Source organism: Propithecus coquereli, unplaced genomic scaffold (assembly GCF_000956105.1).
Source record: "Propithecus coquereli isolate 6110/MARCELLA unplaced genomic scaffold, Pcoq_1.0 Scaffold14, whole genome shotgun sequence".
Taxonomy (NCBI): Eukaryota; Metazoa; Chordata; class Mammalia; order Primates; family Indriidae; genus Propithecus; species Propithecus coquereli.
The window spans coordinates 14,785,335-14,809,955 of record NW_012138302.1 but is presented as its reverse complement, the minus strand read 5'-3'; the positions used below and the strand labels follow the sequence as shown (position 1 = coordinate 14,809,955).

General features: G+C 51.2%; 1 protein-coding gene across 2 annotated transcripts in view; it reads right to left on the bottom strand.

Moving 5' to 3' along the window:
• Nucleotides 1-24,201, bottom strand: part of SLC1A7 (solute carrier family 1 (glutamate transporter), member 7) — a 45,858-nt gene extending 21,657 nt beyond the window's left edge. Inside the window, exons 1-2 of one of the 2 annotated variants that reach the window (XM_012639407.1) lie at nt 23,903-24,201; nt 15,747-15,826 (exon numbers count right to left, since the gene is read on the bottom strand). In XM_012639407.1, coding sequence (XP_012494861.1) covers nt 15,747-15,826; nt 23,903-24,079 — 257 coding nt within the window. In that variant the 5' untranslated portion in view covers nt 24,080-24,201. The remainder of the gene's footprint in view (nt 1-15,746; nt 15,827-23,902) is intronic. The other variant, XM_012639408.1, reaches the window with a different exon arrangement.
• Nucleotides 24,202-24,621: the final 420 nt, after the last annotated feature.

Here is a 24,621-nt window from a genome sequence, read left to right as displayed (position 1 = left end):
AGGAGTTCGAGACCAGCCTGAGCAAGAGCGAGACCCCATCTCTACTAAAAATAGAAAGAAATTAGCTGGACAACTAAAAATATATAGAAAAAATTTGCCGGGCATGGTGGCGCATGCCTGTAGTCCCAGCTACTCGGGAGGCTGAGGCAGGAGGATCACTTGAGCCCAGGAGTTTGAGGTTGCAGAGAGCTATGATGACGCCACTGTACTGTACCTGGAGCAACAGAGTGAGAATCTGTCTTAATTAAAAAATAAAAAAGGTAAACCGTGTACCAGGAGGGTCACTGAGGTGGTAGTTGTAGGAGCAAGACCTGGGACTGATTAAGAAATCACTGGCGCGGATTAGATTAAAAGGTACAGCATAGCAGCCATTAGAAGTGGGGGTGTCCTGGAAAGAGGTTCCTAAGTCAATGCTGGGTGGAAAAAGCAAGTTACCGGATCCTTTGTAGCTCTGCACAAAGGACGCGTAGGCGCTTGTGAAGGCTCGGGCGGGGTGGGGGGTGCAGGTGAAGACCGGATTTCAGACAAGGATAAAGGGCCCCTCAGGAGGTCCTCTGGGGAAGAAGAGGCCTAACACGGGGTGGTGCCAACTCAGGGACAGGCCTAGACGTGGGAGGGGGGCGTGCAGGTCCTACACAGAGTGGGAGAGGACCCCGACCCAGCCCCAGGGGGCACCCACTGGCTCGGGACAGGAGAGCTGGTGGATAAAATGGAGAGAAGCCCGTCACCTGGGACCCAAGTTCTGCAAGTGGGGAAGGAACTGCCGCCGACCCCTCAGCCTGGTGCCGGCAGTGCCAGGCCACTGTAGGTGACTGCAGAGGCCAAGAAGAATGGGTGCCAAGCGGGGGAGGGCACGGATTTCACGTGCCACCCACATCTCTCCCGGCACTCACAGTCACAAGAAAGGAGGTAAGGTCCGCCGTTTGGCTTTTTTGGGGCTTCCTCTGGGTTGGGGCTCTTTGAGGTCTAAGACTTTGGGGCCAAGCTGTTAAAGTGACTTTTCTGAGAGTCTTCGAGCTGGGGCTGGCTGGAGAAGGGAGCATTGGTCACATGGACATGCACAGAAAAAAACAAACTCTAGAAAGTGTAACAGTAGTTGTCTTTAAACTTTTGTTGGGTGGTGGGATTACAGGTAATTTTTGTTTTGTTTTTAACATTTCTTCACATTCTCTGTTCTTCCTAAATGAGCGTATCTTCTTGTGCGGTGGAAAACACAGTGCCTCTCGATCGATTGTTAAACAACCTTCTAAGTCAGCAGTGCCCTGTGGAATTATAATGCGAGCCATATTTGTAATTTAAATTTTTCTAGAAGTCACATTAAAAAAGTAAAAAAACAAAACCGAAACAGCTGAAATTCATTTTTTGGTGAAATTTTTATTTAACCTAGTATATCCAAAAATTATCATTTCAATGGGTAAGAAATATAAAAATTTTCGTACTGTTTTAGGTTTTAAATTTTAATTTAAAGTAATTAAAAACAATCAATAGTTCAGTTTCTCAGTTGCACTAACCACATTTCAAGCGCCTGAGAGCCACTAATGACTCGTGGCTGTGGTACGGGACAGCCCAGTTCTGAGTTACAGACAAAGAAAAGAAAGCTCAGGAAGAAGAGAGAATTGGCTAAGCCACCAGCTGGGAAATGTAGTATCAGGATTGAAACAGGGATTTCCAATTCAGGACCCTGTGAGGTTTCCCCTCTCCCATAGGGCCTCTCAGTGGTACAAACCTGGTTTAACTCCTGTGGGGAAAAAAGGGTCTTCTGGTTTGGGATGACCATGATTTTTTTTTTTTTCTGGTAAGGACAGAGGCTCCCTATGTTGCTTAGGCTGATCTCAAACTCCTGGCCTCAAGCAATCCTCGTGCCTTGGCCTCCCAAAGTACTGGGATTACAGGTGTGAGCCACCACACCTGGTCCATGATGTTTAATGTGATCCAGTCCATGTATTAATGACTTTTCAGTTCAACTCTCAGAGTTCACAACCTGCCCATGGCTACAGCCCTCACATCTGTGGTAATGAGCTTCCCATCTTTGGAGGCATCCAAGTGGAGCCTGGATGGCCACCTGTTGTGGTGCTAGATGGAGACTTCCAGATGGAGTGGGAGGTTGCATGAGGATGACTTCAAACACTCCTTCTGGCTCTGAGATTTACGGGGAGGGGAGAATAGGCAATTTTGTCTCTCTCACTCCAAGCTGGGTGCCCCTGGGAGACCCTGAGGTCCTTGAGGGCCCCAGGGAAGAGCCTCCGGGAGCCCAGAGAACTGTAGCTCCCTCCCAAGCCATCTGGCCACCACTCAGAGCCCAGGGATTGCGGATCAAGAGATTGCAGTGATTAGAGACATTAACCCGCAGAGGCAATGGGGACTCCTGCCCAGCCTGTTTCAATCTGGTGATTGTTCCACTGGCAGGGGTGGGGGAAGGGACGCAGTGGCTGCCAGACTCCTCATGGAGGGAGAAAAAGGCCACTTACTGACCCTCACCTGGTTCTCATACCAGGCCCTAAGGTGGGAGCCGTGACCCCATCCTCACCGGGAGGCCTGGGTGCTCGGCCATTTGCCAAGGGCTGGTCGCAAAGAGGTGGGTGGGATGGAAACAACCCCCCTGTGGCTCTGCCCCCAGCTCCCTGTGCCCCTCACTGCAGAGAGAGCCCCAGGGAGCCACAGGCAACCCCACTGCCAGAGCCCCTCCCCATTGCCCTCGGGAACTGTCCAAACTCCTTCACTGGCCTTGGGTCTGTTGCAGGGGCCGGACTTACTCTCCTTCGTGTGTTCACACTGCTGCATCCTCCGTGGTCTCCCTGCTGCTCCTTGAACTGCCTTTGCACTGGTTGTTCCTCCTGCCTGGACTCTGTCCACCATTCCTGTCCCTCCCCCTCCCCTGGCTCAATCTTCCCAATCTGGCAAATCTCTACTCACCTTTTCAGAGCTCATCTTAGACATCACTGCCTCTGGGAAGCCTTCCTTGATTGCAGCCATTTCCACTTCCCCAGGGCACCCTGTGCATCCCTGTTTGTTATATGGCACCCTGCCAGTAGGCTCATCCCGCATCCCCAGGGCCCCACCAGCCTCTGGCACAGGACAGGCGGGCAGGGAAGGAGTGAGTGAGGCAGGGGATGCGGAGCAGCCCAGCCCCCTGCCCTGCCACCTACTTCTTTCTCTCCAGCCAGGCTAGGAAGTGGGAGCCCTTGGGCAAGTTACTGAGCCTTGGTGTGCTTCAGTTTCCACCGAAGGTGAATGGGGATGATGATGGTTTGTCCCGAGGGTTAGTCCCCACTTAAAATAGGGCCTAGTATGTAATAAGCATACAATATATTTCTTTCTTTTTTTTGTTTTCAAGACAGGGTCTCACTCTATCACCCAGGCTGGACTGCAGTGGCACAATCACAGCTCACGGAAGCCTCAAACTCCTGGGCTCAAGTGATCCTCCCGCCTCAGCCTCCCAGTAGCTGGGACTACAGGCGTGTGCCACCGCGCCCGGCTAATTTTTTGTAGAGATGGGATCTCATATGGTGCTCAAGCTGATCTCAAACTCCTGTGCTCAAGCCATCCTCCCACCTTAGCCTCCCAAATGCTGGGAATACAGGAGTGAGCCACTGTGCCTGGCGACAATACATTTTGATTATTAGTAATCCCTCTGTTTTGTCATCATTGGTCTGGGACCACCCACACCAGCAGATCGGAGCTCCTCCAGGGCAGGGCTAAATCCGTTTTAGTTCTAGGTCCTCAGAACCTGGGGCCTGGCATAGGCCTGGGTGCAGGTTTGCTTATGTGTGTGATGTTAAATCAGGGTGACATTCTAGACCAGACTGTTAAGAGGACAACTTGTGAGCCCCAGTGACTGAGCATCCATTGTAGGTTCCCTGAGAGCAAGTCACCTGTACCTGGTTTGGTCCCCTCACCAGGTTTAGGGGAATGCCCCTGGCACTGGATGTCTGTGTGATATCAAGATAGTTGGCACCAGAAATCTGAGACCAGAAGGGACTTGGGGAAGGGACAAGGGTTCGAATGACTATCTCAGGCAGTAGACAGGGTCTCCTAGAGGTGTGCTTCAGGGCTCTGTCTTGAGCCCTCTCCTTTCTGCTCATTTTTATCAATGGCATGGCTGAGGCCACTGATAGCATGTGGACCAGATTTGCAGGGGACAGGAGGTCGGGAGGAACAGCTAATGTGTTGGAGGAGGGAGCTGGGACTCTAAGCAGACCCCAGCAGACAGGGACCATGGGCCAATTCTGACACGATGAGACTGAACACAGACACATGTTGGGCCATACTTGGCTTCGACAGCTCGGAAAGCACAAACACTGGGGTGGGAGGGGGAGGCTGAGCTGTGGCAGCAGCACGTGGGTAGGGGACTTTGGGATTGTGTTTGCTGCCAGCGTGGTGAGTCACTTGGGACATGTGTCTGCCAAAGGGCTGGTGGGCTCTCAGCCTGTGGCTCCGGAAGCCTGGGGGCGCATCAAAGATGCCACGGACTTGCCTGGACGTTGAGACCTGCTGGGAAAGGGTTGGGGGAGGGGTGTGTCCCATAGAGGGCAGCAGGTGACAGACACTCAGGCCTGGGGGCAGCTGCTGAGGGGGAGGTGTGGGGAGCCTGGAGCAGAGCAGACCTGAGACGCTGGGACAGGCCCAGGGCTCCCAGCTCAGCACCAGAAAAAACTTTCTAGCAGCGCCGCCCTGCCCTGGAAGGAGCCACCTTGAGAGGTGGTGAACCCCCAGCCACTGGAGGTGCAGGCAACTTGCTAAAGTCACGCAATGAGTAAGCAGGCTCGGACCCTGGCCATGACATCCTGGCACCGGGAGGACCTGAGACACAGCAAGGAGTCCTGAGCTCAGCGGCCAAGTCCTGGAGCTCTGGCCTCAGCTGACCCAGCCCCAGAGGCTCTCCCAAGCTGGCCCCTGGGAGGCAGCTGCTGGAGGCCACCTGGCAGGCCACAGGAGGGAGGCAGCCGGGTGTCCTCGGGTGAGAGGGGTCCCCTCAGCCCATCCCAGCATCATGGCTTCTTTCCCCGGAGCAGACGACAGGCCCAGCAGCTGACAGCAAATGCCACATGAGCTCTGGGTTGTGCTTCCCGGATGCCACAGCCGCACCCTCAAGCCGGCTCCTCCCATGACCTGAGGCTGGATGCCCTGACTCCCTCTTAGCAAGGTCTGGGCCATCTGGCCCCAGGACCCCCCTCCCAAGGGCAGAAATTCCTCTGCTCGCACAGCTCAGGGAACAGAGAACTCCCACTTTCTGAGTCAGACCCCTCCCCTGTGGGCTGGTGCTGCTTATTAGGAAGACCTTCCTGGCGTCAGAATGAAATCCCCGCACTGGGCCCAGCCTGCCCCTGCAGCCACACAGACCCAATCTGCTTGGCCCCGCTTTGGATTCATGGGGGACGGTGGGAGAGGGCAAGGCTCCTGGGCAGAGGTGGGGGGTGAGGCGTGGAGGGGAGAAGGGTACAGGAAGGGGCACAGAGGCCGGTGTGGCACCATGGGACACTGCTGGTGGCATGCCCTCCCGCCCTCTGGGGGTCCCTCCTTTCTAGGTCCTCGGGCACTGGGGGACCTCTCCACTGGGACCTGTGCACATGACAAGCCTGAACGGAATCAAAAGCAAAAACTGGAGCGGCCGCAGTCGCAGCCCTCAGAGAGCTCGCGGTCCAACTTCTGGCCCTTCTCAACCATTTCCCGCCACGCATCAGGGTCAGGTCCAAGTCCCAATTCCATGGGAGCAGAACCCTTACCCCTTTCCCACCCACGTGGCAAACAGTGTCAGGTGTAAGGGAGCTAGAGTGTCTCTACGGCTGGCCGCCCCTCTGCTGTGCAGGGCAGACTGCTGTCCCTGCCATCAGCGGTGGCTTCCTTGGCATGCCTGTCAGGCGGGTTATGACCAGTGCCCGGCCCACAGCTGTGACTGAGACAGGCCGGAAGCAGGGGTTGGTGCAATGGGGGATCAGGCTGGGCTGGCTTCCTGGAGGAGGGAACTGCTGGAAGGAGCCTTGAAGGACGAGTAGGAGTTCTCTTACTGGAAGGGGCAGGAGCACACAAGTTTGTGATGGGTGGTAGAACCCGGGAGTTCTTTGGAGTCACCAGGCTGAAGGGCTGACCCCACCCGCAGCCCACAGCTGGGCCACGTTTCCCCTCTTGATGAGTAAGGCAATCAGCTGACTGGGCAGGAGGGCCAAAGGCAGATCCCAGGGCTCCCATCGGAAGGTTTAGCAGAACTCAGCTGAGAATGGTCGCCCCGTGACCCGAAGGGAAGAGTCCAGGAGCACAGGCTGCACTCAGCGTGGCCTCTGGCTGCCCACTGCTCCTCCCTGCCTCCCTCCCACAGCCTGTCCTGGGCAGCCCGGGGCAGCTGCCCCCTGCACGCTGGCTCCCAAACCAGACTTTGACAGCTGCTTGGCCCAGAAACATCTCCAATAAGTCAGAACGTGGGTGTTTGGGAGTTTTCTGCCAAACTAGAGTTCCTCAGGAAGGAGGAGAAGGGAGTGTTGGGTTTCTTTGGCCAAACATGATTTCCTGATTCTAAGAAAAATCAGTTTAAAATTCTTATAAGAAATAGAAAGGAAAACAATACACACACAATACAACACACACACCACAGATCCACACACAGACCCACAGGCACACTTGGATTTCTTTGCTGTGATGTGGAGCTTACAAAACACTGCCGTGTGCGGCATCAGTAAATCACAAACACATGGATTCAGTTTGCCTTGAATGATGCCTGGTTTAAGAAGTTGAAGAATGAGGGGAGAGGCGGGTTTGGCAAAAAGCAAGTGGAGAATTGGAGGCTCTAGCTGCATCCAGATGCTGGTTTGACCCACCCCTGGTTCCTGGTGTTGCTCTTGTCTGGGGATGTGTGAAAACAAGGATCCGTTGACTTCTCGAGATTGGACGCAAATCCCGCCTCGGTGGGGCCGTGACAGGCCGCACACACGCGCGCGCACACACAGCACCTGCTGGCACCTGCTTTGTAAACTTGCAGATGGCATGTGTCTGTTTCACGGCTAAGGCTAAGAGCGTAGTAAATAACAGAACCTGAGGTGAGTCCGGATTCCTGGGGCACAGGGATGCCCCACCCTGTACCCAGCAGCATCCAGAGCTCCTAGTGATGGGAAAAGGGCTTTGCAAACTCTGCGCTGGCCCCTGAGCGGAAGAGCAAAACAGGGTCACAGAGGTGAGGGCGCGGCATGGAAATGCTCATAAAGGTGTAATGAGCGTGGGGTCAGTCGACGGTGGAAGCACAGGGAAGAAAGCTGAGAGTGGCGAACCACCGGGCATCCATGCAGGCCCCACCGTGGGAGAGGGGCCCTGGTTCGGGCACATCATGGTGCTGTGGCAGGTCCCATCCGTACTATTCGTTCGTACGTCAATGTAATGTGAGGCAGAATTTTCTGAATTTTGTCTGAGGCTTCTATACGCACGGGTAGACAGTGAAATTCCCCTTGAGGCCAATTTTCTTTTGAGAAGCCTCAAAGCTTTGAGTAGCAAACGTAAGGTAGGAAGGTACACACTGCCCAGGGGGCAGGAGCCTTTTGTGGATTGATAGGAGCCCCCCTCCTTGAGAACGTGAGGTCTGCGGAGTTATGGAAAGTGTACCAATTTGCATGAGAGGCTCAGGGGCCTTCGGAGAGAAAAAAACTAAGGCCCTAACCCCTCCTCTCTGTGATTTGAAGTTAGTGTCATGGTACACTAGAGTCCCCCAGTCTGTTGGCACTAAAAGCCCTCAGGGTGATCCCCCAGGAGGGAAAATGGAGTTGGGGCTCAACCCACAGGGAGCTAATCTCAGGGCATGACTGAGGCTGCTTTGAGGAACAATGATCGAGCACTTCGGTGCGATCTAGGAGCCCAGAGTGGGGCATCCCTGTGTCCTGAGCAGGGATACACACCTGTAAGCAGCAATGTACAGATGTCTACCAGACCACGCAGGACCTGTGTTCAACAGCGACACCATGTGGAAGGAACCAGAGCAACAGGGCTGGGGACAGGATTAGATGTTCCAGTTCTCTCTCTAGTTGGCACCAGAAACTTCCACTGAATGAAAGAAGCTGACCTTGGCCAATGGGGTGACAGGCTCCAGAGGAAGGCAGTGGGCTTCCTGCTTGTACAGAGGAGTAGGGCCACATTCAGCATATTCAGTTTCAAGTTGGTAAATAAGGCAGAAACCAAGTATAACTACATTTGCCCTTGAAAATGCCTGAAGTTGCCCATAGAGTTCAGGAGGAAGAGATTTGTATAAGCTCATTCGAGACAGTTTTCCTTGCAGCCTTGGAGCGGGTTGCTGTTTTTTTAGGTGAACAGCAGACGAAGCAGTCAGCACACACTCAGAGGCCACGATCGATAAACCAGACCTCTCTTCACGCCCTGGCGTCTCCCTGGCCGCAGGGTGGTGCTCGCACGCTAAGAGGCACGTGGGCACCGAGACGGCTGAGGGCAAGGCAGGCCTTCCTCTCCCGTGGTGCACTCGCCCGGGGCACGGCCCTTAGAAGGGGCAGCTCCTGCCTCATTTAAATGAGTTTCTCTCTTTCTCAGAGCACATGTCATCAAATTCACTGAAATGCACCCATGATGGGACTCTATCAAAGGGCTGTGGTGGGAGGGAGGGCAGACCCAGAGCCACACTGGTTATACAATTCAATAATCATGTGATCCTGCCAGTACACAGATGTAACCAGTGGGTTCCCCACGTGCTGGGCCTATGGGGAGAAAGGCTCTGGCCAGAGGCTGTGTGCATCTGTCCTCCTTGGCAAGTGTATTTATCTCTGCGAATGAATAAATTGGCATTGGGTTTATTTGGTCACCTCTTGCCAGCATCAGAGGATGCCGGGACCCAGACAGGTTGAGCTTGTGAACCAGTCAGCCAAGGACCACATTCCGGACCTGGGGGACCTTAGTACCACTATTAAGAATGATAATAACAAACATTTAGAGAAAAAAATAATAGTGACAAAATTAGGGGCATGAAATGAGAGGATGTTTTTCTGTTATCCAAAATGTTTGCAATTTGCTTATCTAATTTTTTAAGTACAAAAACATCTTTAAAAGACAGCTCCTAACTCTCCTCTAGAGTCAGTTCAAATGTTGTTCGTGAGACTTTCCCTGAACTCTGCTTCAACTTCCCTCTCGCTGCTCTTTATTCACGTGATAAGCATTTATTAGGCACCCATGGTGTACTGGACCCTGTACTGGGCAACGAGAAATCAGATGACAGAGATAAAGTTGTATTCTTCAGTGTTCGTTTTATGGGAAGGGAGCTGTACTTGTTCAAGAAAAATTTCTTGATGAGCCACTTGGACTGGAAGCCAAACAGCAGCCCTCCACCCCAAGCCCACCCGACTCCAGGCACACAGTATGAGTGGGGTGACCTCTGAAAGACAAAGGGCAGGATTTCTGGCTGGTTTGGGGGCAGAGGTAGAGAGGAGGAGGTGGACATGCCCTAAGGGGTGGTTCTCAACCCCTAGGCCCTGGAACAGGGCCGCACAGCAGGAGCTGTGGCGGTGATGCTAGCGCTGGGAGCGGCTGCAAATACAGATTATCACTAGCAGAGAGGTTTGACTGCACAATAAATGTATGCGCTTGAATCATCCCAAAACACTGGTCCATGGAAAAATTGTCTTCCATGAAATTGGTCCCTGGTGCCAAAAATTTGGGGACTGTTGCCCTAAGGCAACCCCAGTGAGCCGTGTCCTGGATAGTCCTGTGACTTGTTCTTTTTCTTTTTCTTTCTTTTTTTAAAATCTAGAGACAGAGTCTTGCTCTTGCTCACGCTGGTCTCGAACTTCTAAGCTCAAGTGATCCTCCCACCTCGGCCTCCCAGAGTGCTAGGATTACAGGCATGAGCCACCGCGCCCAGGCCCCTGTGACTTGTTCTAACAGAACATGACGAAGGTGATGGATGGCACTCCTGGGATTATGTGACATAATCACCTTGACCAGGTACAGTGCTACATTGTCAACTGCCCCCTGGAGACAGCCAGAGGGCCAGGGGCTGTAGGTGGCCTCCAGGACCTGAGGGTGGTCTCCAGCTGACAGCCATCAAGATGCTGAGCCCTCAGACAAACAGCTGCAGGGAATCATGTCTGCCCACAACCTGAATGAGCTGCGAAGTGGATTCTTCCCAGGTTGAGCCTCCAGATAAGAACGAAGCCCAGCTGACACCTTGGCTGCAACCTTGTGAGATGCTGAGCAGAGGACCCAGCAGAGCCCTGCCCAGCCTGCTCACCCACGGAGACCAGGGGGTAATCAACCAGTGGTCTCTGCACCACAGCAGATAACTAATACACACACGCACACACACACGTGCACACACACACACACAACCAGGAGGTGGCGGACGGCCTTACACTTATAAATGCGATCCTTACCTGGGCTCTCTCCCAACTGCCAGGGGAGTTGCTAAGTTCACGAACTACTTGAAGCAAGGGACGTCATGGAGTGGGAGACTGACGGAGGCCGCTCGGGGGTGGGGGTGCAAGGGCAGAGCAAAGCGAGAGGCAGTAGGCACAGGGAATTCACCGGAAACGAGGAGGCTTTGACGGTCGCAGCACGAGGACTGGCTCTGGGCACCAGGCGAGTGCATCGTGTGGGATGGGTGGGACCTGGTCCGTGCCCCTGAGGAGGCCGCTGCAGACACAGGTGTGCACAACCCAGGTGGAGGTAGGGTGCTGCGTGCAGTCTGTACTGGGGTTGAGGGAGCGGCCCAGTCACCTCAGTCAAGGGAGCCTTTCCAGGGACCGGCCTAGTAAGCTTCAGTGCTATTTAAAACCATGAGGAAGGGAGAGGCCATCCAAAGGGGCTGCTTGCTGGAGCAGAAACAGAGGTAGAGGGTTTCGTGAAACATCTGGGCCTTGGAGAAGCCTGGCGATACTTTAATAAGATAGAAAAGCAAAGATATGACATCCACAACGTACCAGGAGCTATGCTGGTACCTTATTTAATTCTCACGATAACCCTGTAAGGGGGTGTTCTTCCCGTTTTACAGACAAGGACACTGAGGCTCAGGCGCTAGAAGACTTGGTTAGTGTCTTAGTTCGCACATCAAGCCCCTGCTCCTGCCCTGCCCCCTTTGCAGATCGGCAGAGATGCCCGCCTGTCCTGCCTGCTCACCTTCCTTGCGGCTAAGCCACCACCAGCCAAAGGTAGGCCGCACTCTGCTGGACTGTAGCACACCTGTCTGTGGAGGGATCAGGCTAGGGGTTAGAGTAGATTCTGGAAAAAAGAAGCCTCAGAGCTGGAAAATGCTGGAATGTGGGACGAGTGACTGAGCCGGGCTTCAACACTGCTGGCCCCACCTGCCTCCCACTGGGCCTCCTTCCCTGGAGCTGGGTGTCTGCGTGACTGTCTCCCGTCCAGGTGGCGAGCCCTCCCACCTCGCGTCCACTCTCACTGTCGTGCCCACACCTCTGTACATCTCATCACCTGTCCTTGAGATCTCCGGTCTCTGCATTAATCTGTTATGCTGTGCACCTGGCTGAGGTCAGCGTGAAAGACAAGGGGCGATGGACCTGACCCCCTCCCGGTATCGCACATGGAAATGGCGATGCGCACGACCCTTCCCTCGCTGGGGTCCTGTCGACCCGGCCCCACCGCTCAGCAGGGGCACTTCATGTTTGGTGAGCTGAGTGGCTATTGCAGATGGGGATGCTAATTTGTTTGCCCAGATAGACGTCACTACTGTACTAGAAAAAGGTGCCTGTGCCCCATCTCATCTGCCAGCTGCGACTGCGAATGCCTTGAACTAGCCACACTTGGCACATGCAGGGTCACGCGTGCCAGGGTGGAGATAGGTCGTCACTAGTTACCAACAAATGGGGAGCTGGGAGGACTTCGCAGACAGAAACTTAAGCGAGGTCTTGAACACAGGGCGAGACTCAACACTAAATTAAGAGGAGAAGAAGGGGCATTTGTGGCGGGGGATCGGCGTGAGCAAAAGTGTGGAGACAGGTGTGGCACACCTGCGGCATGCCTTGGGACTCGTGGGGTGACAGGCCTGGTTCCAAGGGCTCGGCACGGGGCAGGGCAGCAGGCTGTCCTGGAGAAGAGGTGGCAGCAGATAGTCATGGTGCCAAGCTCTGGGGCCCAGACTCGCAGGTCATGAGAACTGGAAGTAAATGAACCTGTCTCCCCCGCTGCCCTGCAGCAACGATGTCACAGAAAACCTTCCTCCTGCGTCACAGCTCGGAACCCCTGTCTGAGCTCAAGACAATCAGCGGTTTTTAAACCATCAGAACATCTGTGGAGCTTTTAATTTCTTTTTTTTGTTTCTTTTTGGTAGAAATGGGGTCTCACTATTGCTCAGGCTGGTCTTGAACTCCTGAGCTCAAGCGATCTTCCTGCCTCGGCCTCCCAGAGCGCTAGGATTACAGGCGTGAGCCACCGCGCCCGGCCACGTAGAGCTTTTAAAACAGACCCCTGCTTGGGCCCCTTGGCGGTTCTGGTTCAGTGAGCCCAGGATGGGCTTGACATCGGAATTTCTCCAAGCAGTTCAGATGATTTTTCTCTGCCCTCAGTGACAACCTCACACCAGAGTGGTTTCTTCTTGAGGGCAGGGACACCTGGCAGGGAACAGTGTGGATCATGGACAGATTATAGACCAGTTTGGGCTGGAGGAAGGAGAGTTCAGGGATTTGGGGTTTAGGCCTCAGAAATGCATCATTTTCTCCTGTGAAAGTTTTATTCTCCCTTGGTAGGAAAATTTGAAAGCACTTCCATTTTTCAGTGACACGGTTGCTCTGCATCAGCCCAAACTGTATAATAAACAAATGAAACGTGTGAACACATACTGGCTTTTCTCAAGTTAATTCCACATGCCATTTCTATCCAAGAGAGAGCACTTGAGTCTAGTGGAGGGAGACCAGGGGTTTGAGAGCCGGGACCTGAGAGCTGGGGGCCCCTAGTCACTGGGTAAAGAAGCCCAGGGTGGGGGCGCCCGACCCCAGATCACACGATCGTTCATGGCGGAGGCAGGTCTAGGACACAGGCCTTGGACTTCCCAGCAGGATTTCAGTAAAAGCTGAGTGACCTACCCAAGGCTACACGGCCAGTAAACGGCAGGGCCGGGATGGGGACTCAGGCCTGTCTGACGCCAGGGTGCACACAAGGGCCTCTGCCGTGGAGGCGTTTCTGTTCTGAGTGATAGGCAACACCCACCCAGCGAGGACGGTGAGCAGGAAGGGTGGACAAAGTGGCCCGACGAGGTCCCCTGCTTCCTCCATCAGCACACTTATGAGCTGTTGGGGACAGTCTATTTTATTGTCAGTCTCCTCCACAGCCTAGGAACAGTCCTTTGGTCATCTCGGTGTCTGCAGCACCTGGTACGGGGCCACGCTCCCAGAAAACATGATGCGGGATCGCTGAATTCATTAATTCACTGGGCAGGTATTAGTGAGTACCCACTACGTGCCAGGCACCTGGCTGGGTGCTGACACCCAGAGGTGAATCTCAACAGAGCAGCGTGGCCAACTCTACAGAGCTACGGTCCAGTGGAAGGTAAAGAGACAAGTCAACAAGTGACTACATACAGAATGACAGCGTATGGCAAGTGCCAGGGGAAAGGAACAGGGCACAGGAAGGACAGCCAGGGTGGTGTGAAGGGGGCCGGTGGGGAGGCCTTCCTGAGGAGGTGACATGCAAGTTGAGGTCAGAAGGAAGAGGAGGAGGAGGAGGAGGAGGAGGCATACAATGTTCCATGCAGAAGGAACAGCATGTGTGCAGACCCTGAGGCAGGGCAGGGCTTGGTCTGCTCAGGGGACTCCAGGCCAGTGGGACTGGAGTGAGTGACATGAGATGAGGTCGGAGGCAGGGCCAGACCATGCAGGGCCTCCCTGCCCAGGCGAACGACTTTAGGGTTGGTTCTAAAAGTCAGGGACGCCACGGAAGGTCAAGGAGCGGCATGGCCCAGGCTGCTTTTCTGGGTGGGAGGGGGACAAGAACCGAGCAGGACACCAGCGAGGTCACTGTGGAGGTCACGTGTGTGAGAAGAGAGTGTCCTGGGCGGGGTGGGCATGAAGCTGTGCTCCCTTGGGGAGGTAGAGTCAGCCGGTGGCTGACGGGCTCGCCGCCGGGGGAGGAGAGACGACACCCGCGGAGGCTTTGACTGAACACCCAGTAGACTGAGCTGCCGCCTACGGACAAGCAGAAAACAAGAAAAGGAGCCAGTTTGCTGGGTTGTAAGTCGCAAGTTGGTGACATTAAACTTGAGATGCTTGTGAAACATCCAAGTGGAGACGTCAACTGTGTAGTTGCTTAATCGAGTGTGGAGCTCGGAGGAGAGCTGTGGGAGGGAGAGCTGTATCTGGGAGCATTGGGCTTGTAGGTGGCACTTAGAGCCACGAGGCTAGAGGAGAAAGGGCCTGAGAAACCGCAACCCTGGGGAGTTGAGTAGAGGAGAGAAGCTGGGATGGAGGGGCAGGGAGCAGCAAACCCTCAGGAGAGGGCGAGGCCACAGGGAAGAGTACTTCACAAGGGCGTGAGTGATCAGCTGGGTCACCTTCTGTGGAGAGGTCACATGAAAGAACTGCAAGTGTCTGTTAGATTTAGCAACGTGGAGGTCGCTGGTGACCTTGACAGATTCACTGACTCAGTGAATGACTCAAAAGATGCATAAAGAAGAGACAATAACCAGAGCGGGTTGTAGAGTCAGGGAAGGCTTCCTGAGGGAGGTGGCATTTCAGCAGAGCCTTGAAGGCTGAGTCCTGAGAGATCTAAATGCTGCCTGCAAGGGCCTCCCTGGGGAGGGCACAGAGTACCATTAACTGGCGCCCTTGGCCTGAGGCGCATTCTCTCCACCTCACAAGAGGCAGAGGGCAGAGGGGCTGGCTCCCTCCTCAGTAGCAGGGAGGCCAGGAGGCTGTCCCCAGGGACAGTGCCCACTCACATTGCCCAGGACTCAGGTGCTTGTCTACTTTCCTCCTCACAGAGGAGTCTTGGGCGATGCAGATTCCAAACCCCCGGCTTCAGAACAAAAGCCTCTTAGATACCACCTGGAGCAGCCAGCTCATCCTACATCTGGAAAATCTGACACCTAGAGAGGGGTAGGGCTTGCCCAAGGTCACCTAGCACATCAGTGGTAGCGGCCAAGTGATTGCCAGTCATATTCACGGAGAATGACTTGGCCTCCTGGGGAAAGTCTGACTCTTTAGCCTGGTGTTCAAGGTCTTTCGTGACTCAGCAGGAGCCCACTCTGCAAATTCCCCTCCTATTATCCTTCCCTCACCCCCCTGAGACCCAGCCTTATGAACCCTTAGCATACACAATCTATAGTCTTCATGACAACCCTTTGAAGTAGGTGTTATTATTCCCATTTTACAGGTGAGGAAACTGAGGCTTACAGAGGCTTGATAACTTATCCAAGGCTACACAGCCCGTACAGTACACAGCTGAGCCTGGACATCATGTTTGGAGCATCTCCAGAGTTCCTTGTCCTTTCCCTGCCTTGCTGCATCCCCATAAAGAGCCCCTCCTCTGGGATACGATCCCCGAACTCCCTGGCCTTGGGCTATCCTGGGGTCAGGTCATGTACTATGACTCCAGATCACTTGCTCAGTCCACTAAAAAGTCCACTGGATGAGACTAAATAACTAGTGCTACTGAATGACCCAGAATCCAGCAGCCCATGACACTGTCCATAAAGGGCCCACAGCCCCACCACTCCTGGGGCCTGCAGTTGCCGTCCGGCCTCCGCGGCAGGAGCGAGGCGTTGACAGAATCTGCCCTCCCCTCTCCCCGCCCCAGCTCACCTAGCCAAACACCCTGCCCCTCACCTGGAGACCACCAACGGCAGGATGAGCATCTTCAGCATCCTCATCAGGAGCTCTCCAGGGAACTGGAAGTAACTAATTTCCTGAAAACACAGCAAAAGCTGGGTTCTAGCAGGTGATGCACACTTCACAGTTGCTTAAGTCCTTACCACCTTCAAAGCCCTCTCTCACCTGCGCTCTCCTGTGCAGCCCATGGCAGCAGGGTCCACGCAGAAAGAACCGGCCTTGGGACCAGACAGACCTGGGTTCCAACCCTGGCAACGCCCACCCCGCCAAAACCAGCTGTGTGGCCCGAAGCATCTTCTGTGACCGCTCTGAGTTTTGAGTTTGACCCCCAGTGGATGCTTGAAATTGCAGATAGTCTATGTTTTTTTCCTATAAATGCATATCTATGATAGAGTTTAATTTATAAATTATAAGAGATTAACAATAACTAATACTAAAATAGAACAATTAGAACAATATACTGTAATAAAAGTTATGTGACTGTGGTCTCTCTCTCTCAAAATATCTTATTGTACTTTGCTCACCCATTTTTGGACCAACCTTGACCACAGGTAACTGAAACCATGGAAAGTGAAACTGTGGATAAGGGGGACGACTGTACCCCACAGGGTCGTTGAGTGAGAACTCCCTGGATGAGCTTGAATGAGAGCACGCACACTAGCACTTAGCGTGTGCCCGGCTGGGAGGAGATGCGCAGTGATCCCAGTAAATACCAGCGCAGTAAATACCTGCGTCTGCACCATTCACCCGCCTACCCATGGTATGAAATCTGTCTCATGTAGCAGATGGTAAGTGGCGGGAGGGCAGGGCTGCGTTTTGTCCACATTGTGGACATTCATACAACCCACACTGTGCCAGGCATTCTTCTGGGTACCCCCAAATGAATGAGCATGGCTCCTGTCTCAGCAGTTCCCAGCCTGGTTAATGAAGAGGCTGGCGCATAAGCAGCCCACGGCCTTGTCGCGCGTCAGTTTCTCCATTTGTTTGGGTCCATTCTCTGGTGCTTCTCCCCTAAATGCCGAAAGAGGGAGGATTGTGTTGGATCACGGGGACATCACTCAGTATCAAGAGCCCCCATCGGGCTGAATTCTATGTCAGTCCCTTCGTGGGCGGCTGGCTGCAGCCCATCCATGGATCTTTGGGGCGCCGCATCCTCGCCTGCTCAGCTGTCTCCCCAAGAACAGGGCCACGTGACCCGCACCTGCCCACTGAAGCCCAAGGGACCCATAAGCCCAGTTAAATTGGATTTTCAGATAACAAATTATTCATTACTTATACTCAAAAAATGATTTGTTGTTTATCTGAATGTCTAGTTTAACTGAGTGTGCTGTTTTTAAATTTCTAAATTTAATTTACTTTTGCTATTTCTGGCAACCCTAGCTTGGGGCCACTTTCTTCAGAGGGTGAGGCAGATAAATGGACTTTCAAGCACCATCCACATTACATTTTTGTTCTCGCAACTTTTTTTTTTTAACCAAAGCCAAACATACTTGGCTAATGATCTGATGCTTTGAAAACCCCAAACTGCAGAACGTTGGCCCTGTGACAGGGTCACAGGGATCCTCTAGTCCAGGCCACTCATTTCATAGAGGAGGAAGCTGAACCGGGAGAGGGGGTGGCTCACCCACCGAATGTCAGCCACAGCACTGCCTAGTAGTTCCATTCTGCTACCATTTCCAACCAGAAAATCTGCTTTTTAAAGAAATATACCCATCACGACCATATTTTTAATTAACTTTAAACCATGTGTATATTCTTTAAGTTAAAAAGTGCTCAATGATAAAAATGTAGCTCCTTCCTCACCTCTGTCTATTCCTACCTCCCAACTTCCTAGGAGTGAACATCCTCAAGTGCTCGAGCTGTTTCCCCTAGTGTCAATATTTCTAAATAATATGGTTATAATGCTATTGATATTTCTTTTATTTTCCTTAATTCTAATTCCATAACTGATTATATAATGCTATTTCTTGATTTATCATTTGGACATTTATTAAATTCCCTGCCATGATTGATGAGGACTTAGTTCCAACCTCCTTTTTCTTCTTCCCTTTTCACCATTATATTTATATCACATTTTGGACAAATCAATAGTCAAAGCTTACAATATTTGTATCATCAAATATTGTTCATTGTTGAGCCAAGTAATGTGCTACAGCCATGCCTCCTTGCTTGTACAACCTTCATTTTCCCTCGGAAGATAATTGAATGATTTTTATTTATCTTGTTTTCTGAGAATCTCCCATTAATTTCTTTCAAACATTTTAACAGGTCTATTAAAACACCTGCGAGAACCCTATCTCTCACCATATGCAAAAATTAACTCAAAATGGATTAAAGACTTAAATGTAAGACCTGAAATCATAAAAATTCTAGAGGAAAACCTAGGAAAAATTCTTCTGGGCATTGGCCTAGGCAAAGAATTTATGAGTAAGACCCCAAAAGCAAATACAGCAACAACAAAAAATAAATAAATGGGACTTAATTAAACTACAAAGTTTCTGCACAGCAAAGGAAATAATCAACAGAGTAAATAGACAACCTACAGAATGGGAGAAAATATTCACAAGCTATGCATCTACCAAAGAACTAATATCCAGAATCTATGAAGAATTCAAACAAATTAGCAAGAAAAAACCAAATAACCCCATTAAAAAGTGGGCAAAAAACATGAACAGACATTTTTCAAAAGATACACAAAGGGAAAAAAAAACATGAAAAAATGCTCAGCATCACTATTCATCAGGGAAATGCAAATTAAAACCACAATGAGATACTACCTTAACCCTGTCAGAATTGCTACTATTAAAAAGTCAAATAACAGTAGATGTGGGCTCAGATGTGATGAAAAGGGAACACATATACCTGTTGGTGGGAATGTAAATTAGTACAACCTCTATGGAAAGCAATATGGACATTCCTCAAAAAAACTAAAAGTAAACCTACCATTCAATCCAGCAATCCCACTACTGGGCATCTACCCAAAGCGAAAGAAGTCATTTTATAAAAAAGACACCTGCACCCGAATGTTTATCACAGCACAATTCCTAATTGCGACGATACGGAACCAACATAAGTGCCCATCAACTGAGGAATGGATAAAGTAAATGTGGTATATGTAGTACTCAGCCATTAAAAGGAATGAAATAATGTCATTTGCAGCAACTTGGATGGAACTGGAGACCATCATCCTAAGTGAAGTATCTCAGGAATGGAAAAACAAACACCACATGTTCTCACTCACAAGTGAGAGCTAAAGAGGGATATATATGGTCACAAAGTGGTGTAACGGACATTGAAAACTAAGAAGTGGGGCGAGTCTGGGGGAGGGATAAAAAATCTACCTTTTGGGTACAATGTATAATATTCCAGATGGGTACGTTGAAAGCCCTGACTTCAGCACGTTACAGTTCATCCATGTAACAAACTTGTACCCCCTAATTTTTTTGAAATAAAAAAAATGCCTAACACTAGTATTTTCTACACACTCAAGCACATCAGTTCCCTTTTAATCCACCCAGGACCTCAGTCCAAGAGCTCTCCATCTTCCCGTTCCAGTCTGAACAGACTGCTCTCTCTAGCCCAGCGGCTGTCCTGGGTGTCTTCACTGTCATTCGGGGACTTCATCCTGCACGAGACTCCCTGTTTCCTGGATCCCTTGTCTTCCTGGTTTACTTACTGAATTTGTTGGAACATCTCTTTTGGCAGCTTCCTGAGTAAGGGTGAATAGCAGAGAAACTGAGTTCTGAGTCCTTACATGAATGAAAATGCCTTTATCCTACCTTTCTCTCTGATACTAGTCTGGCCATATGTAAGATTCCTAGTCGAAAATAATTTCCCCTTCAAGTTTGGTTTTTTTTTTTTTTTTTTTTTGAGACAGAGTCTCACTGTGTTGCCTGGGCTAGAGTGCCGTGGCGTCAGCCTAGCTCACAGCAACCTCAAACTCCTGGGCTCAAGCGATCCTCCTGCCTCAGCCTCCCGAGTGGCTGGGACTACAGGCATGCGCCACCATGCCCGGCTAATTTTTTCTATGTATTTTTAGTTGTCCAATTAATTTCTTTCTAATTTTAGTAGAGACGGGGTCTCGCTCTTGCTCAGGCTGGTTTCGAACTCCTGAGCTCAAACAATCCGCCCTCCTCGGCCTCCCAGAGAGCTAGGATTACAGGCGTGAGCCACCGCGCCCGGCCCCCCTTCAAGTTTTGAAGGCATTTCTTCTTTTCCTTCTAGCTTCCAGGGTTGCTTAACATGTGTAAAGCCATTATTTCCTCTTCCTCAGATGACACCTATTTTATTTCTCCAGAACCATTTGAGGATTGTCTGTTTATCTCCATTTTTCTGTAATTCCATGGCCATGTGCCACAGCATGGGGCTTCCTTCCCTTCCCTTCCCTTCCCTTTCTTTCTTTCTTTCTTTCTTTCTTTCTTTCTTTCTTTCTTTCTTTCTTTCTTTCTTTCTTTCCTTTCTCTCTTTCTTTTCTTTCCTTCCTTCCTTCCTTTTCTTTTTAACTTTATAGTGCTGTGTTTCCCTTTCACTTCTGAGAAACTTTCTTATCTTCTCTGCAAAATTTTTCTCTCCTCCATATTCTCTGTCAGCTTTCTCTAAAACTGTTACTAGATAGTTGGATGTTGGACATTCCAATTTTCTTATATTTTCCTTTTCCATTTTCATCTCCTTTTGTTTTACTTTCTGGGAGATTTCCACAACTTTATCCCAGCTATTGACATTTTAATCTTGGCTCTTATATTTTTAATTTCCCACAACTCTTTCTCATTCTCTGTTCCTTCTTTTTAGTACCCCATTCTGTTTTATGGTAACCACGTCTTCGCTCATAGCTCCGAAGAGCTTCAGAAAAGATTTTAAAAGTTTTCTGCTACTCCTTGCATTGTCTCTGCTTCATCAGAGACCCGCTTTTCTCTTTGTTTAGTCTCTTCAATGTTAGCAGCTTTCCTAAAATTTCTGGCGACTTTGGCTTCCTGCCCATATATAAGTTTGAAGCACTCAACTTCTGTGTATGAGTGGGGCTTGTGAATAGACAGCCCCTCAGGGCAAAGTGACAGGTGAAAAATGGCTTTTTCACTGGGGCTGGGTGGGATGGTAGAGAAATCTCCTTTATAGCAGAATTTAGAGATCTTTTCTCTGAGGCTTCAGTGAGAGAAGTCTGTTACTACGGGAAATTGGGCTATGCCCAAGTTCGACCGACAGCAGTCTTGGGAAATCACACATTCAGAACGCGGGTGTCTGCTAATTAGTTTGAAGCACGTGCCTCCCCGTCGCCCCGCCCAGTGCACACAGGTGGGCCTAATTCCCAAGGCAAGATTCGCTGGTTCCTTGGGGCAGTCAGTGGGGTGGGTAGAGATGGGTGGATGAGGAGTCCCCTGACTATGTGAATTGGCTACAAAATTCTGCCTCTGCTTTCAACGCCATGCCTCGCCCTTGCCCAATGCAGCACCTTGCACTTTTACGTCCAGAGCCCTCTGGAGTTCTGCAAGACAAACTGACTTGGTATCAGCTTCACAGACGTGAGATTGTCACTTCCTCTGCTCTACTACATGAGCTCATTCAACTCAACCACTTCCATCTTGCCTGACTTGTTGTAGCCTCTCGATTTCTTTCCTCAACTGTTCCCTTGTATAATCTCTTTGTTCTTGGTGTTTTTTATCTTTTAAAGATTCCATTACTATGATATTAGTGGAAATCTAGGAAGGAGAAGAAAACAGATGCAATTGTGATTTGCCATGGTTTAACTGGAAGTCTCAAAATGGTTGAAATTTTTAAATGAGATGCTCCAAAGACAAAAATCCTGTGATTTTGTAAGTTCTTTTCACAAATAGAACATTCTACCATTTTCCAAATTGTTTATGACTTTTGCTTGTTGCATAAGCCTACAAAATAAGAAGGGTTTAGTTTCTGAGTCACAGGCAAAGAGATCAAACGGAGAAATGCTGAATTTCAAAGTAAGATGCTGAGAAAGCCAATTCCTGCCAAATAATTGTTCTAAGGCTCCACATCCTTCCTTCGATTTATCTGGCAGGTTAATCCAGACCAGAATATGTTTGTTTGCATTTCCAAACAGATGGGGACGGCAGCTTTGGCAAAGGAGGCCCCAGATGAGTTTGGCTTTTAATAATAGGCATTCCAATTTGTTTTTGCAAAATAATCTTCCTGCAAGAAATATATATATATACACACACACACACACACATATACATATATATATATATTTTTTTTTTTTTTTGCTGAGGAAAATTAAAGAGCAGATTGCAGATTGTTGTTCCATTTCTAGTTAATTACAGCAAATAGTTGAGTGTTCTCTCTGTGCCTGACACTGATCTAGGCTCACCTTGTGGTTCAAGAAAGCCCTCGTGGTTGGTGTTCAGCGGTTCACAGTCAGTGGGAGAAACAGACACTACATCACCAGCTCTGAGGCAAGGTAGCCAGCAGGTGGGGCACGGTGGAGGGATGTGCTGGGTGTGAGTGTGGGAGGATACTATTATCTGAAACATAGACAGGTCTGAAAGACTATTTATAAGATATGGAATATGAGATGGTTCCTGATATAGGTAGGACTTTGACAGGGGATAAAGGAGGGAGGGGTGACGTAACAATCAGTTAGCACTTGCTGTATACTGGGCACTGATGAATCCTCGGTTTATTCCTTGTAATAATTCTAGTAGACATATACTGCCCTACCCCATTTTACAGATAAGGAAACTGAGGCCCAGAAAGGGGATGGGATTTTGCCCAGCCATTTACTAGCAGGGTCAAAATTAAGGGTTCCTTTGCCTCCAGAGTTCAAGCTTCTCCCTAAATAACTGCTCGAGGCTTAACAGGGTTACTGTAGTAATAGTGGGCTCAACTCCCAACAAAGTCTGGTTCCTTGAGCCTCAGCCATAGAAAGAAAATTAAACTTCAGTGAGCTATAGGAAGAGACATTTTTTGGAATAGGGAATCTTTGGGATAGGGAGCCCAGTGATGAAGACTCTCTCTTTGACCAAACTTGAGACAGGCGCCTCTGCACCCTCTTTTTGCCTAGGCCTTGTCCTTGGGCCTTGTCTTTGGCCTGCGTGGTCCAGTTGTAGCAAGAATCCTGCCGAGTCCCTCTGGTGAGGATCCCCACCCCTCATCACCCTCCTTATCTGTAAGATTCCTCACCCCACGCTCAAACCCCAGCCTGCCTTCCGCAAGACCCCCTGACCCTAGATGTCTCCTGCTGGTAATTTTCCACCCACCGACCCCCTCTGCTCCTCGGCTGTAAATCCTCAGCCGCCTTTGTTGTATTGCAGCTGAGTCCTGTCTCTCCCCTGCAGGAGGTCTTCACACCTGTGGCAACAGTCCTGAATAAAGTCTTCCTTACCATTTCACCAAGCATCAGAATAATTGTTCCTTTAATGCCATGTGAGTGTCCCTCCCTGCCCCACAGACGGGCTGAGAGGGAAAGGGGCCCTTCCCCAGGCGAGGCTGCTCCACCATGGCCGTCGCACGGGCCGGAGACCCGGGGCCTGCTGTGCCTCCCCGGCCCCCAGCCCCACACCCCATCGGCCCCACAGCCAGAGGTTCCTCTTCTGGAAACAGGTCTCATGTCTGCTCTTTTCCTCCCACCGCCATGTCTCCCCGGCAGCTGCCCCTCACTCGGCCCCTGCCTGCCCCCCCCACCTCCACACAGCACCCGAGGGAGCTCCCCAGAGCTCGGATCCGACCACGTCACTCTTCTGCTCACGAGCTTCTCTTGGTGGCCCCAAGTCCCTGCTTGGTGGCGGGCCCTGCACTCCAGCCCCCGTGCCTCGCACCTGCTGTCTCCTCTGCCTCGAAGGCCCTTCCTGGATTCCTAGTCACGTGAGCTGCCTTTAGGGGGCGTTCTCTGGTGCCTGCTCTGACTCTTACAAGACCCCAACCTTCCCGCGACCTCAGCTCCTAGCCCTGCGGTGCCTCTAATGAGGCATCCTTGCCTTTCAGTCACCCGGTCATCCTGGGTTTGTAGTCATTTCCTCAGCCTAGTCCCGCAAGGTATTCATCACACCCATGTCATAGATGAGAAAACTGCGACCCAGAGAGGCAAAGGGACTCACACTGTCATGTCACAGGGGGCCATGGAGCAAGATCGCGCAGCCCACACACCCCTCCTAGACAGGGACCCCGAGATGCCCCAGGAGGCTGACCTGTGGTGAGAGGCGCCGGGTCCTCAGGAAGAAGCCGAGGAGGCAGCCCACGATGACAGACAGCACGGACAGGATGAGCAGTCCATTCCGCCTGCACACATCCCTGCCCCGCGCCAGGATGGCAGCCGGCACCATGGTGAGCCTGGCCCGCTGGCAAGGGGCACAGCACCATTCCATGCACGTGAGACCAGCCGCGGGCACGGGGTCTGGGCTGAGGGCTCTGGCTCCTCAGCAGGCAGGCGGCTGGAGTTGCTAAGCACCAGTCGCCAGCCCCACGGCCATGGCCTGCGTGGCCTCCCGGAGGGAATCCACAATCCTATTACCAGCTGCATCATTAGGAGCTGGGAGAAGATTAGGGCCTGGGAAACTAGAGCAGGCACGTGGTCTGGGAGTTTGGACCTCCAAGCCAGGCGCTCCTCTTTAACAGAGGGGTGGACCAGGTACTGGTGGAGGAACAGGAGAAACGTTTGCTTGGTCGGTTTGATTTACCCCGCTTTATTCCAGAAAGAATTGAAAGCAAGGCAGTAAGATACCAGTCACTGCCAACATTCATTAAGCATTTACGGTGCACCAGTGCCATTCCAGATGCATTTTACTTGTTTTAGCATATTTAATCGTAATGCCAATCCCAAGAAGTAAGCACTGTCAATGCCACCATTTTACAGAGGAAGGAGCCAAGGTGGTTGAGCAATGAGCATGTACCGTGTGCCAGGCCTGGT